At 37.9% G+C, this 14018-nt stretch overlaps 2 protein-coding genes across 2 annotated transcripts; both read right to left on the bottom strand.

The window, feature by feature from the left end:
• Positions 1–3961: 3961 nt before the first annotated feature.
• LOC125207482 (transcription factor MYB1R1) lies at positions 3962–5884 on the bottom strand. The gene is made up of 3 exons (XM_048106853.1): positions 5437–5884; positions 5139–5347; positions 3962–4797 (listed from the first exon to the last, which is right to left on the bottom strand). The coding sequence occupies exons 1-3, from the start codon at positions 5696–5698 to the stop codon at positions 4360–4362; spliced, it is 909 nt and encodes a 302-aa protein (XP_047962810.1). The 5' UTR covers positions 5699–5884; the 3' UTR covers positions 3962–4359.
• A 2428-nt stretch (positions 5885–8312) lies between these two features.
• Positions 8313–9026, bottom strand: LOC125206403 (glutathione S-transferase T3-like). Its single transcript, XM_048105661.1, has one exon. It carries the CDS (start codon positions 9024–9026, stop codon positions 8313–8315), a length of 714 nt encoding a protein of 237 aa, XP_047961618.1.
• Between the last annotated feature and the right edge of the window lie 4992 nt (positions 9027–14018).

Below are 14018 nucleotides of genomic sequence, written 5' to 3'. Positions count from 1 at the left end.
TGTCGCTGCATGCCACTTCTTCGTTGTTTCGATCATGAACTGCGTCATCTGCAGTTCGGCGAGATTGGTCAGCTGGGGAGTGATCTGTGAAGGAGCTTCCGAGTGGACCTCTTGCAAGGCGCTGGAACTTCCCCTAGCCATCCGCATCGCGGCCTTTTGCCCAATCGGGCGACGGCGACGGGAAGACGATTGAGGTGTCGGGAACTCTGCCTCGGCTTCGGGGAGTTCGTGGGAACCGACACTGCTGTTGTACTCGCCAGAGACATTGATCTTCGTCCGCTTCGGCAACCCAGCTTCAACACCCACCATTAACTTGGGGGAATTCTCCACCTCAAGATAAACCTCCCAATATTTGAGCTCCCCGAACCCCTTCTCACTGTCGGGGTACTGCTGGTGAGACAGAAGCTTCACATCTTCGGAGGTCAATCGACTGAGTTGCTTCTTCAGCCGCTCCCACTGTTTCTGGCACTGCTCTGTACCGTGAGCCTTCCCGTCGGCCGGTTTCTCGAGGTAGCTTTGGCTAATACGGTACCACATTTTGTTGATGACCTGGTTGGACGAGACGTATGGATCCTCGACTACACTGATTCATGCCTTTGCCAGCGCGACGCACTCCTGAATGTTCCAGGCGGTCCTTTTTTTCCTGCCGCCGCCTTCCTCCACCCCCGCCCCACTATCGGTCGCTGCATGCGAGGTAGTGGCCTTGCTCTTCCCCTCCCTTCGCATCCTCGCCGGTGGTGCTGCTGGCTGCGTGGCTGGCGACGTCCACGGAGATATCCCCAAATCATCAAAAGAGAACAACTCGGAGTCCGGGAACTGAGTCTCCAGGGCAGTACGAGTCTCCAGCGAAGTACGGACGGGAGAATCACTGCACAATAAATCCATATAGGGACGATAGACATTGTCCCCAGCTGGTTGAGGGACACCTGCCTGCTCCCTCCCGCAGCGGCAGTGGATCCCTGTTGCAGCTGGGGCATCATCCCCCCCGGTTGCATTTTGGGCATCAACCCTGGCGTTTGTTGCATTTGGGGCATCGTCCCCGGCATCTGTTGCATCTGGGGCGTCATCATCCCGGGCATATTGTAGTACCCAAGCATCATCCCCCCATTTGGGGTTGCTATATCATCGTTACATTCCGAGCATCATCCCGGACATCGGTGCACTTCCGCTGGCATTTCCCCCAACTCAAGATGGAATACACGGCGAGGGAATATTCTGCGTTTGTGACTCGCTCGTGACGCGGGAATAATTATCGTAATGCGGCATATTTCGTCAGAAGAAATGAATATAGAGAGAGATAGAAACTTGTTAACACAAGTGGTGCGAATGAAATGAAGTTTAACGAGTCGTATATATAGAGTTTGGAAAAAAAAATTAAAAATATATCCGACGCCCGCCGCGGACGTCTGTCCGCATGCCACAGTGGCGGACGTCATGTAGCCTTCGCGACGGATGTCGCGCCACCGCCGCGGAACTCCCGTGTCCGCACGGGACGTCCGCACGCCCGCCTTCCTCCCCCAATGGCGGACGTCGGGTACGCCGGTCCGACGCCCGGTGGACGTCCGCCGGTGCTGGTGCTCTAAACCCCCACATATGCGTATTAAAACTTGAAAAATAATACAATTTCCAGAAAAGGGGATAATAAATGATTCTGCATGATAACAACATCCACTTAATTTTTCAAACTATTCTTCATCCGGCTAAGATTACATACAATTCTTGGAAAAAAGATCGATTCTTCCTTTCTCTTTTTCCAACATTCTCATTCCACGTGTTCTTATTTGAATTAAAATATAAATAGAACATTCACATTCCATCCAATCATAACAAAAGTGAAAAGACCCTTTCACATAGTAGTACTATAACATTGTGAAATTTGGAAACGAATTGAACATGAAAATTTTCGTTGATTGAGAGAGAATTGAACAAAAGAAAACATGTGATTTGATCGAGAATGAAGCAGGCATACAAGAACAAGAGTGAGAAAAAGGAGTCTGTTTGCATGAAATCAATGGAGCTGGTGTTCAACATTATCAAACTCTCATCCTTTACTCTTGCAACCATCAACTTAGGCAAGAGATCTTCACCGACTAATTCATCAGTGAGAGAGACAGAGGATGATCATGATCATTATTTTTCCGATTACATAAAGAGCTTCCACACTAGAAACAAGATTGAAGCCATCACAGATGGGAAAGCCGCCGCTTTCATTAACAAGTTTCACCAGAAGAACTCTCGTAACTACACGCCGCCTCTGCTCCCGTTGCCTCCTCCTCCTCCTCCGCCTCCTCCTCCTTCTCAATAAAAGCACTTAGGCAGCGTTGCCGTTGCTAAATCTTGCATATATATCGATAGGGGCTGTGATTTCTAAATTTTTGTTCAGAAGTTATAATTTTGGGTGTTTTTGATCAATTGTTAAAGAATTTTATATAATAATTTACATTAAACTTGGATAAATTTATGCAAAAAGAACAAAAAAGTTTAAAATGTTTTTATTGGGGGCTTGTAGCCCCTCCCTACTTCCACATGGGTCGCCCATTTATAGATGTACATTTTCTTCTTTGTAGACTATGCCTCTATGCAGCTGAGATCATTTTATGGGCCCGAACACAAACCAATGCCTAATTGGGCTGAAATTTTGGGCCAATACGTGGGCCCCTACAAACTAATTTGTGAAATTTACCGGACATCGTTTTCCTACTTTTTTTTTCGTTAAATAAACAGAAATTTGAAAATCGTGTCAAGATGAATTAGACTAATACACTATTTATTTTTATTTCGAATCCATTGTACAAAGCTATTTTTTCTTTACCATTTTGTAAATTTGAATTCGAGTAATGACATATCACTAGACTAACACTCTTGATTTATTTTTTCGAATCCCATTGTACAGAGCTAATTTTTCTTTTCCATTTTGTAAATTTGAATTCAATTAGTCTTACCTACGCCTGATCAAAATAAAAGAAATCTCAACTTTTCCTTTACGAAAATAACATTAAGACGAGAAAAGTAAACTTTACATAATCAACCAAGTGCAAAAATTTGCCTCTACTAAATTCATCACTAATTTGCACAATGTTTCGTATCTAATTCAGTAATTTATTTTCCAGGGGCATGATCAATTGCTAACTTTCTTAAGTTGCTAACTTGTTAACTCATCAATGCATTGTATTAAAAATGTGTTGACATTTTGATGCCACCGTCTTGACATTTTTAATACACTGTATTGATGAGTTAGCAAAGTTAACAACTTAAATAGTTAGCAATATAACACACCATTTATTTCCCACAACTAAATTTAACTAAATTTGCATTAAAAAAAAAACAAAAACCATAATATTATAGTAACTGTAATAAACATTTATTATGAAAATTGAATTGCCATAAATCAACATGAAGATTAGTTATTGGGACACCACGGATGGAGTATATAGATATAATGAATCTTAATTAATACTATAGTTCGAAATTTAATCTAAAAAAAAGTTAGTGGTGTAACATGAGTGGGATACCACACCAACAAGTACTATAATAAAGGTTCCCCATGTTCTAAGAAAACAATTCTATTTATATTAATAAATTCCGAAGTGCAACTTCCTCTTATTTTCTTCTTTTAGGAGAATTGCAACTAAGTTTCGAGGATCTTAAGGTTTAAACCCAACCTACAAAAGTCAAGCGTCGTATCTTATTGGAAAACGGTAATATAAGCCGTTTATATTTTAGAGGTTCTCCAACAAATCCAACAAATTCGAGTAATTGACTTTTGCATGATAATTATAGTAATTAGTTTTATTTTGATTGTTTACCAAGTTCAAATCACCACAATCATAAAGACCGGTGAGGATAAATCGTCCACCACTGCGACAGTTACATCAATTATTGAGTTTTACTATGCAAAAATTTGGTGAATGAGTGATTGGAATGGCATAAATACAAATGAACTATAGTATGTCAACCAAAGTGACAAAAGCAAGTGGCCCCGCCCCTAACTTTGATAGAAACTTAATAATTTTGTTTTCAGAGAAAACGCCGAAAACACATAGGAAACAGGCTGATAAAACCTTAAATAAACCAACCCCCACAAACATTCAATAAGTATTTTAACTACAGACAACAACACAATAACATAAACAACCCCCTCCCCTCCCCAACTACTGAAAACGACCTCTACTTTCATAATTTATCTCCCTAACCCTGTACAATAAGATATAATTATATATATATATCCACCAGATTAAATAATCTAACAATCTACTATTCCAACTTTGGATATCTTGTCTTCTCTTGGATGGTAGAAAGCAGATTAAACCCCCACTTTACAGCACATACATCACCACCACAACCATAGATAGGTTCCCATCAAGCAACACTTATCATGCTATCTCCACCACTCCCATTAAAGCCAGCAGCTGGCATTGCTTGGAAGGCGGACGCGTGTCGCTCTTGACTGGCCGGAGGCGCCTGTGATGACATGGACAGGTTTAGTGACAGAGGCTGATTCGCGGCCGCTGTCGTTGTCTTGTTTAGATTGAGGCCGGCCATTTTCGATGATGGGGGGACTGGTAAAATGGGAATTGGCCTAATGGGCTTTGGTGAATTGGTGAGCTGATTGACTTGACCAAGTGAGAGTTTGTCCATTGGAGTTTCGGTTGTGATTGGCACCACTAAAGGTGTGATAGCCATGCCAAATTTTGGCAGGGGAATTTTCTCAAGATTCTTGGTTTGCTGTGTTGGTGGTGGAGGCTGAGCTGAATTTTCTTGATACATTTGGTCATCATCAATGGCAGAGCCCACAACCTGTTGAAAGCAAAAGAAATCAACAAAGTTCACCAAAGTCACATACAATTTATTGCAAGTGACAACTAATTGGAGTACTAACAACTAATTTCATGACTACTGAATACCGACAATTTCTCGGATAATTAAACCAAGGAGAGGACTTCCTATTCGTACCTAATTACCTATGGGAATTGAATTATGTGTAGTATTAGAATACCTAACTTCTGTGTTATGCAAGGTGAAAACAAAGAAAACGCCTAAAAATGAATGAACATAGCAAATACTCTAAATGAAAATTAGAAGTAAATAAATACTCCAAAAATGAAGGTTAATGAAGAACTAAAAGGTGGGAGAAATACCGCATCAGTAGTAATGTCAAAGAGGCTGGATCTCCGGCGCCGCCTGTTGTGGTTGTTGCGGCGGAGGAAGTACTTCTGCGCATGGCTTGCGACTTGAGTAGGCGTTCTGGTTTTCACATAATTTCTGGAAATCCCTCTCCAATCTCCTTTCCCAACCTTCTGCAGCCCCAATAGAAATAGCCTGTGCTCCTCCTCACTCCACGGAACCCCTAATTTTGAAACAAATTCCACAATCGCACTCAATTCAACAATCAAATCAGGTCGCCAATTTCTCAATCAATTACCCCCAAAACATTACCTCTTTTCCGCTCGCGGCTCCTGCCGGAGGGGTGAACGACGTCGTCGGAAGCATAGCCGGCGGCGACATCGTGGCTGGAATCCTGCGGCAGCTGGTCGTACTGAGCCAAATTGTTCATGCTCACACTCTTCCTGAACGATCCTTCCGTCAAAACTCTCACTCCAAACAGCATGAATCCCCTACCACCGCCGCTGACTTCAGATCCTGTGCGCGAGCTCTGGCCGTCTTCCAGGGCGGAGGTGTCGGAGCGCATCGCCGCCATCTGTTTGAAGGAGTATGTATCGCCTGGTTCCGCCGCCGTACACGTGGAGGGTCAGGCCATGTAGAGAGAGGATAGAGGAAATTCTGAGTGGAGACGGACGATGGAGAATATAAGGTGCGATCGTTTACGTAGCAATGAGGGTTTTGTTTTTGTTTATAAGCCACTGGTGTGTATAGATATTCCGCTGCTTTGCTAGTGCACGCTCATTTGATCATCGTCGAATCAATGCCCTCCACATCAATCGTCTTTAAATCAACCAACGGATCCAAAAAAATATTTGTACCCGATTGAAATGTTCTAATATATGTAGGTAGTGTTTGATTTTTTAGGATAAAATAGTACTATTAAAATAGATAGTATAATTTAGGATTAATTCGTGAGATTGTTTTAGTTGGAGATGATTGACTATGACTAATTATCACATAATTATTGATTGAGTTGTGAGATTCAATCTCATGAACCAAATACACTATATATTTAATCTCAAGATACAGTGTTGCAAACTAAACGGACCCGTAATGGATGAACAAATACAGACAAACTCCAAACCTAGATTTCATTTCTAATAAATCATATCTTATACATCTACCATATCACTCTAAAAATAATTTGAAACGAAATTAAATTATTGCATTACAAATTAGTAAAACAAAAACAACAAAATAATGACAAAATGGGTAGTATTGTTCTAATTGGGTGGAACGGAGTGGTGATGGAAGCAGAGGATAATCCCTCAATGGAATTAAATACATAGGTAATTGATAGAAATGGACTCTAATTATTGGTGACATACGGTCTAATTGGACATATGAAAAGTCTTGATTATTAAAAAGTACTTATTTGCTTTCAATAAATAAAAGAAATTTTTAAAAACATAAATACAAATAAATAAAAGGATGGTGGAGAAGAAGGGGGTTTCTGGGCCGTCAAAATGGCATATTCTTAAATATTTGGCATAGGGCCTTTTGTTTGGTCACCATTGGTGGTGGGTGGGATTTCTAAGGATAAGGGAAATTTGACCCCACTAATTACACTCAATTCACCATCCCATTCTTTTTTATATCTACCTTTTTTCATAGTGTAATTTCTTTTCATATTGATATCTAACAATTTTTGCCAAAAACATTATACTAACAAAATTCTCAGCATTCTTTGTGTTTTCTTTAGAGAAAAGCCATATTTCTGACTCCTTAAAATTGCTCTTGTAAATAATTAATGTCAAAGATGGAAATTTTGCGTAACATTATCTCATGAATCATTTTTTTGTAAGAGGGCACTTTGGTCATGGTGTGAACACAATCAAACACTAGATATGCACTACCTCATAAATAGTTATTACATGTCTTCTTGTAAGAAAGGGTCTTTATAGATGCTTTATAAAGCATCCATATCAGATATAGTGTTTTCAAATTTGTTAGTATATGTTTTTTCAATGGGTCTCAATACTTTTGATCTAAAAAGATCATATGTTTGTATAATTATTGAGTACATAAAATTCTACTTATGCTCAATAAGATAGAATCAAATTGTTTTGCTACCCCAAAAGCATGGTTCTAAGTAGGAGTATAACTTATATTGTTAAAGTGCATGGGTAGGCTTAGATTACTATATAGAATAAGGACCCACTTATTAGCATACTTGTCTAAATATAATAGTAGGATTTATTTTATCAAAACCAAGCATATTTTAAGTGGCGCAAAGAAGAAGTCAATTAAAATCACATGGTCACGAACAGAGAAAGTGTACATGTGAAATAATTAGATGTAAATCCATTAATTAGTATTTCGGATTACGAAATTATTATACTATTATGGAGCGTCGAGAAAGTGATGAATGGCTAACTAATTAGCAATTTCAAACTAAGACTAAATCTTAGCTATTAGATTAGAATATCTAGTGGCTGAAATAATGTCATATGAATTATATTTTTAATTAAGAAAATTAATAAATAAAATTAGAGGATATTAATGTCAATTCCCTCTCATTAAAATCATCTTAAAACTTTAAATTTACGTAACTCTCTCTATTTAAATTATTTTTTCACAAAAAATATATCAACTTAAAGATAATTTTATAAGGATTCCAACGAGATCCCAATTGCATATGTTCTAACGACGTTTGGATGATGAAATTTGATATTTCATATTTTAGTTTTCGTAAATGTTGAGGTCATTTGCATCCCTGTCTCTTATCCGTCTCTTAACCGTCACATCTCTTCATTATTCATGAGCCTCACTGTACTTTTCAGCTCATCTAAGAGACAACACATGCATCCTTCCATCTCTTAACCATCTCATCCCTTAACTATTTATTCAATTTCATTTTTTATTTTTAATTCCAGCAAATTCAATTAATAAAAATACACTTCATTAAATAAAATAAAAATTACAATTTTAAAGGCCTAAAAAATTAAAAAATACATAATTAAAATCCTAAATAAAAATAAAAATACATACTTAAAATACTCTAAATTAAATTATAAAAACTACTCCGCCGGGGAATCATCCCCCGAAGTCGGCGGTGCACCCAAGTTAGATCGATCCCGAATACCAAGTTGAGCTTTCATATGCTCAATTCCGTCCATATGGGCTTCAAATTAGCGATGACTCATTTTTTAAGTGTCAACCATCGTGGCGAGAAGGTACATGGACATTAGGGTGTTCGAGCCCGAGCCCAAGCCCACCTGCCTTGATTCGCCGCGGCCCCTCCTCCTTCCTCTCCCCTTCGCTCTAGCCGCCTTCGCCGCCTTGGTCCCTTGGGGCCGACGTCGTGAACCGGAAGACCCCTCTGCATCATCGGTTGGCGTGTCCTCTTGTGAGGTGCTGCCTTCGCCACCATCACTAGACGAGTAGTGGCCACGCGCTGTGTGCTTCGTGCGTTTCGAGCCCGAGCCCGACTCGACACCGCCAACCCACCTTTCAAGGTGGTGGACGTGCGACCAAACTTCAACATGCTTGAAATCTTTACCGACGTCGTCTTTGAAGAACCGCAACGCCGCTCTCAGAATGTCGGCTCCACGGCTCCAGCTTTGGTAATTCGCCTCTTCTGCCCTGTATATCCCGCAAAAATTTTTGACATCTTTATCGCATCGGTCCCAATGACTGCGTAGCATCTTCACGTTGCGGGCAAAGGTCTTCTTCGGCCTTCGTGCGTTGTAAACTTCGGTGAATTTTTTCCAGAAATACAAGTGGGTTTGTTGATTCCCGACGACAGGATCGTACGAGACGCTGATCCAAGCGCCGTACAGAGCCAACGTCTCCCTTTTGGCTGTATGGATGACGGCCGCCGTCCCCCACAACCTCGTGGTCGCCCTCTTCCTCCTCGGCATTGACGCCGATCCTGGCGGAGCCTCCACCTATCGGCCGGTATTCCAAAGTGCGCTCAGCCGGAAAATTCTCCGGAATTTGGGATAATTCTGGCGATTGCCCGTACCTTTGGGGGGAGGGACGATAGTATGCATCTACATCAAAATGTGGTGTTTGGTACGCCGACGGAGTCGTCGAGGCTTGGGTGCCCAGCGACGAACCAGGAGTACCCAAAAAGTTGTACATGCTCGCTCAATCGTCAAACGAATTCAAGTCGAACCCGCCAGAGCGCCGCGAGCCGCCGCCGCTGGAGTTTCCATCGCCATACGTTTTTTCAACAATTGGAGAGAAAAGAATATGTGAGTGTAGTGTTTGTGTGTAAAATGAAAAATGGAAGAGGAATGAAGTATTTATAGAATAATAAAAGAAAAATTAAAAAAAAATTGAAAATTTTGACCGTTAATTTTTATTTTTTTTTCAAATTTTCAAATGAAAAAATAAATAAATTATGACGTCATAATTCGCCGCCCACTCGCCGGCCGGCGAGTGGGCGTCACGCCATCCGCCAGCGCGCGCCACGTGGCCTGCGCACGACGAGCTGTCTCGTCCCGATGAGACGAGTTCACTCTTGCAACGCGGTCTCGCCGCTATCTCGTCTCGCCGAGACGAGACCGAGACGGTGGCGAGCCGCGCTGCGGATGCCCTGATAACCATGTAAAAATCTCAATAAATATGTGTTGATATTTTCTTGTCCTAGTATTTATTCTTATGTCATATTGTTGATATTTGTAATACACTATATTCATCGGCGGATCTAGGTGGGGTCGGCCGACCCACCGCCAGCCTCAGAGAATCGCCGGGAGACGCCCTCCATTGGCCGCCGACCCCATAGTCTCCGCACCTTCGACCCCATCCTCAACACCCATCCGACGATGGCCTACTTCTTGCAGAGAACTGGAGTTTAATTTCCTATTAATTTTCTATTTATTGGGCTTTATAAACTGGACCATCTTATTTATTATTGATTAAGTTATAGTCTAACTCATTTTTCACCTTTTATTTTAAAAGAAATTCCAACATTAATTCAAGGTTTCATAAGTTAAAAGAACGAAAACCGGGTATAAGTTTCAAGTTTCAATACTAGTACTGATAATCTTTAACTCACTTTTCTACAATAAGACTATTATTATTTTCATTTTTTTCACTTTGTAGACTAATCAATAACTATTATACTCCTACTCCGTATTCCATATCTGTTCTCTTAGTCATAGTTTTTTTCTCTAATTTAATTACTTTTGCTTTTTGATTATTCATTTTATTATACTCCCTCTGATTCCTAAAAATAGAAACTTTTGAAACGACCCGAGTCTTAATGCAAAATTGGTAATGTGTTAGTGAAAAATGAGTCTCACTTCACGAGAGAGAAAAAAATTTCCTAATATAAAAAGTTTATATTTTTAGAGGATGGAGGAAGTACTAATATTTATCCTATAGACTAGATTAATAAATGCTATATGAAAAGATAGATAATTGAATATATCTCGACTACTAGTAATTTTATTAAATCTATCCAAACTATCGCGAATAATTTCTGGTGAAATAATTTCAAGTCATTTTGAATATGTATACTGACTGGAGTCAACTTTCGTGTACAATATAACGTAGTTTTATTTAAAATTTAATATTTTTATTAGTAAAATAAAATTTAAATATATATTACTGTCTCGTTTGGTCCGACCCCACGAATATGAATTCCTGGGTCCGCCATTGACTATGTTGATATAAAAAAACATTCACAAAAATTATCATATGATAACATAATGACGATATTACCCTTTTGTTGATATTTTGTCTACTACTAGTATTTATTAAGATTCATAAGATTTAATCTTATCCACTCATTTTAAAATCTAAAGATGAAGATTTGGTCTTAATTTTAGATTAGCGTGCTGCTATAAGCATTAGAATATGACTCGTGTGCATGCATATGAAAATTGTGCAAACTATTCATATTGTTTCGTCTGAGTCAAATTAGTTTGTAAAATCTGATCATTTCATATCCTTTAGTTTCTTTTATGACCTTTACTAAAGAGCAATATGTGATTGCAAAAGCGGCGCATCAATTCAACGTACAATAATTTTGAGTGGCATCACTCTATAAATGGATGTCTAGAATAATGTTAGATAGTTATCACACTCTTACTAAATGTATGAACTTTTTCTTGTATCAGTTAACCAGTAAAAATACTTTTTAAAGTAGATATATGCTAATAATTACTCATTAGTCCAAGAACAAATTTATACAGAGCATTAAAAATAAAATGAGACATTTAAATTTGTACATCCGAAAATAAATATGGAATATTTAATGGCAAAGGCGGTGAATTAATAATTATCATGAGCTCAATAATCGTGTCTCTTAGTTGGGATGACCTAGTGAGATCTCAACTTACTTAGTCATTTTACCTAACAAGCTTCTTGAAGTGATGTTTTTATTAAAGTCTCCTTGATTGTGTTGGCTAAGTTAATCTCATCTCTTATGAAACACGTGTTTTACTCTGTCTAAAAAAGAGGAAAACGACATATTTGTCCATTTTCTAACTCAATAATTTTGCTATTAAACATCCAATTATATTGCCTTCATTCTCAGCCACGGATTTCAAAGGAAAGTGCTAGTGCATCTCACTCGAAATTTAATTTCAATCGGCTTAATTACTCTGCATAACAATTTCGATTTATTAATAGATAGTAGGAGTAGTATATACTGAAAAAAAAGAGTATGCAAATAAGTATTATCGCATAGATTATCATCACATCCAATTTAGTAATCAACTGGAGTAGGATAGTATAGTGGTGTTTAGTTTTCAAGATAAAATAATATCAAGATATAATTTAGGATTGAGTTATGAGATTATATTAGTCAAGGGGGATTAGCTATGACTAATTATCCCATTATTATCCATCTAGGATTGATTGTGGTATTGAATCTCATGAACCAAACATACTATAAATTAAATTTAATACATGATACAATCTTGCAAATCGAACACCAAATATGTGTTTGTATAGTCTATACAGAAATAATTATGTTTACTAATAACTATTTATGGTTCTAAAACCTTTGGCATCAAATTAAAGTTTTCAACGTAAGTATGTTATGAGTTTTATGATTATGTAATTTTGGAATAATTATTTTGGCGTTTGTTGTGATTATATCTCCAAGAATATTGGGTGGCTTAGGATCAGCTTCTTGAGATATCGTGAAAGTGGGAGCACCAATCACAAACTCCCAAACTTCAGCCACAAAACGCTTATCTGTTTCATTTTCATACATACATACAAATTTAAATAATCAAGCTTATGTCTCCTCATATTATTTTATGTTGCTTTCATGATCGTGCATTCAAAATTCAAGACCACGTTTTTTGATTTCGATATTTGCACATCAGATTACAAAATATCAAAGATGTCAAGATTTTATGTTAGAGAATAGAGATAATTTGATTTGGGGTTGTAGCTAGTTCGACTTTGACCGAGTATTTTAGACTAAATTAATTGAAACATGATACTATTAAATTATTAAATTAAAATGCCATGGTATGCAAAGGCGGGAAGCAAACTGGAATTAAGATGTTAATTTCCTTGTCATTTTTCTTCGTTAGTAAGTCTTGAGATTGTTCTTTTCTTTTTCTCTTTTTGGGTTGATTTCATTTCATCCAACAGTAAATTTATTCGAATTGTATGTCGGGCATCTATCCCCCTTCTGGATATTATGAAATGAACTGAAAGATGTACTAATCGAGCACAAAACACTCTTATTAAGACAATTTAACTTTTTTTAGCTGGACAGGACGACATATATACTATATGTAGGATTTCCACCCAACTTAAGCTGGGCTGCATATTTTGATCCAAAGATTTAGAACAAGACAAAATGGTTGCCTTAAGAGGGTTTCTAAGCCCATTATACGTTTTGTCACGCATTTTAAATGTTGCCCAAAGCGTGTCAATCCCTATGTTGGCCGTTGGCTTGGTTGAAATTGATTCAATTTAAATGGTATTATTAGTGCAAATTTATCAAAATATTATATGAACAATGTTAATACTTAATATTATGATTGCCTTCATATTATGTCACGTATATTTCTTAAATGTGATTATTTAATCCGTCGATAATCCATTGATCGGTTTTGCTATGTTTTGATCGCTATTCATTCATTCATTCAACTATATTTTAATAATTACTCCCTCCGTCCTCCAAATTTTGACATACTTTGACTCGACACGAGTTTTAAGAAATGTAATGGAAAGTGAGTTGAAAAAGTTTGTGGGATATGAGTCATACTTTTAAAGTATTAGTTTTATAATAAAATGTGAGTAGGAATGAGTTAGTGGAATATATGGTCCACTACAAAAATGATAAAAGTGAAGTGTGTCAAATTTTCATGGACGGATCAAAATGGTAAATTGTGTCAAAATTTTTAGGACGGAGGGAGTACTATTTTACACAATCGACTATTATAAAAGTGAAACTTATATTCTACGGACGAAAGGCATTCAATTGTTGGTGGAGCTACCCCTACTTTCCTTTCATTTGTTTGTCACATTAGCAATTTCTTTTCTCTCAACTTTCATCTTGCTACGTACTCTAGTATATTTTTCCTTGCCAAAAACATACTCTCTCTGTCCCATAAAAGATGTCACACTTGTGGAATGATACAAGATTTTAGAAAATTTTATTTTATGTGTTAAATAGAGAAAAAAAATATAATTTTTAAATTAATGTGAGATAGAGTTTTTTTCAAAAATAGAAATGTAATATCTTTTGTGGACAAACTAAAAAAAAGTGTGACAACGGAGGGAGTAGTATCCAAGAACAATATTTGTATCCAAGATTTCACCTTTTGTATTGTTACGGGCTTTGTTGGTCGAGTAGACAAAAGTTGTAGGACTGAAAACCAATACTATAATATTTCCAGGGACCAACGGTATAAGCCGTGTTTGGAGTTGATGAA

This window comes from Salvia hispanica, chromosome 2 (genome assembly GCF_023119035.1).
Source record: "Salvia hispanica cultivar TCC Black 2014 chromosome 2, UniMelb_Shisp_WGS_1.0, whole genome shotgun sequence".
Taxonomy (NCBI): Eukaryota; Viridiplantae; Streptophyta; class Magnoliopsida; order Lamiales; family Lamiaceae; genus Salvia; species Salvia hispanica.
Note: the sequence above shows the minus strand (reverse complement) of the source record. Positions and strands in the feature narration are given on the sequence as shown.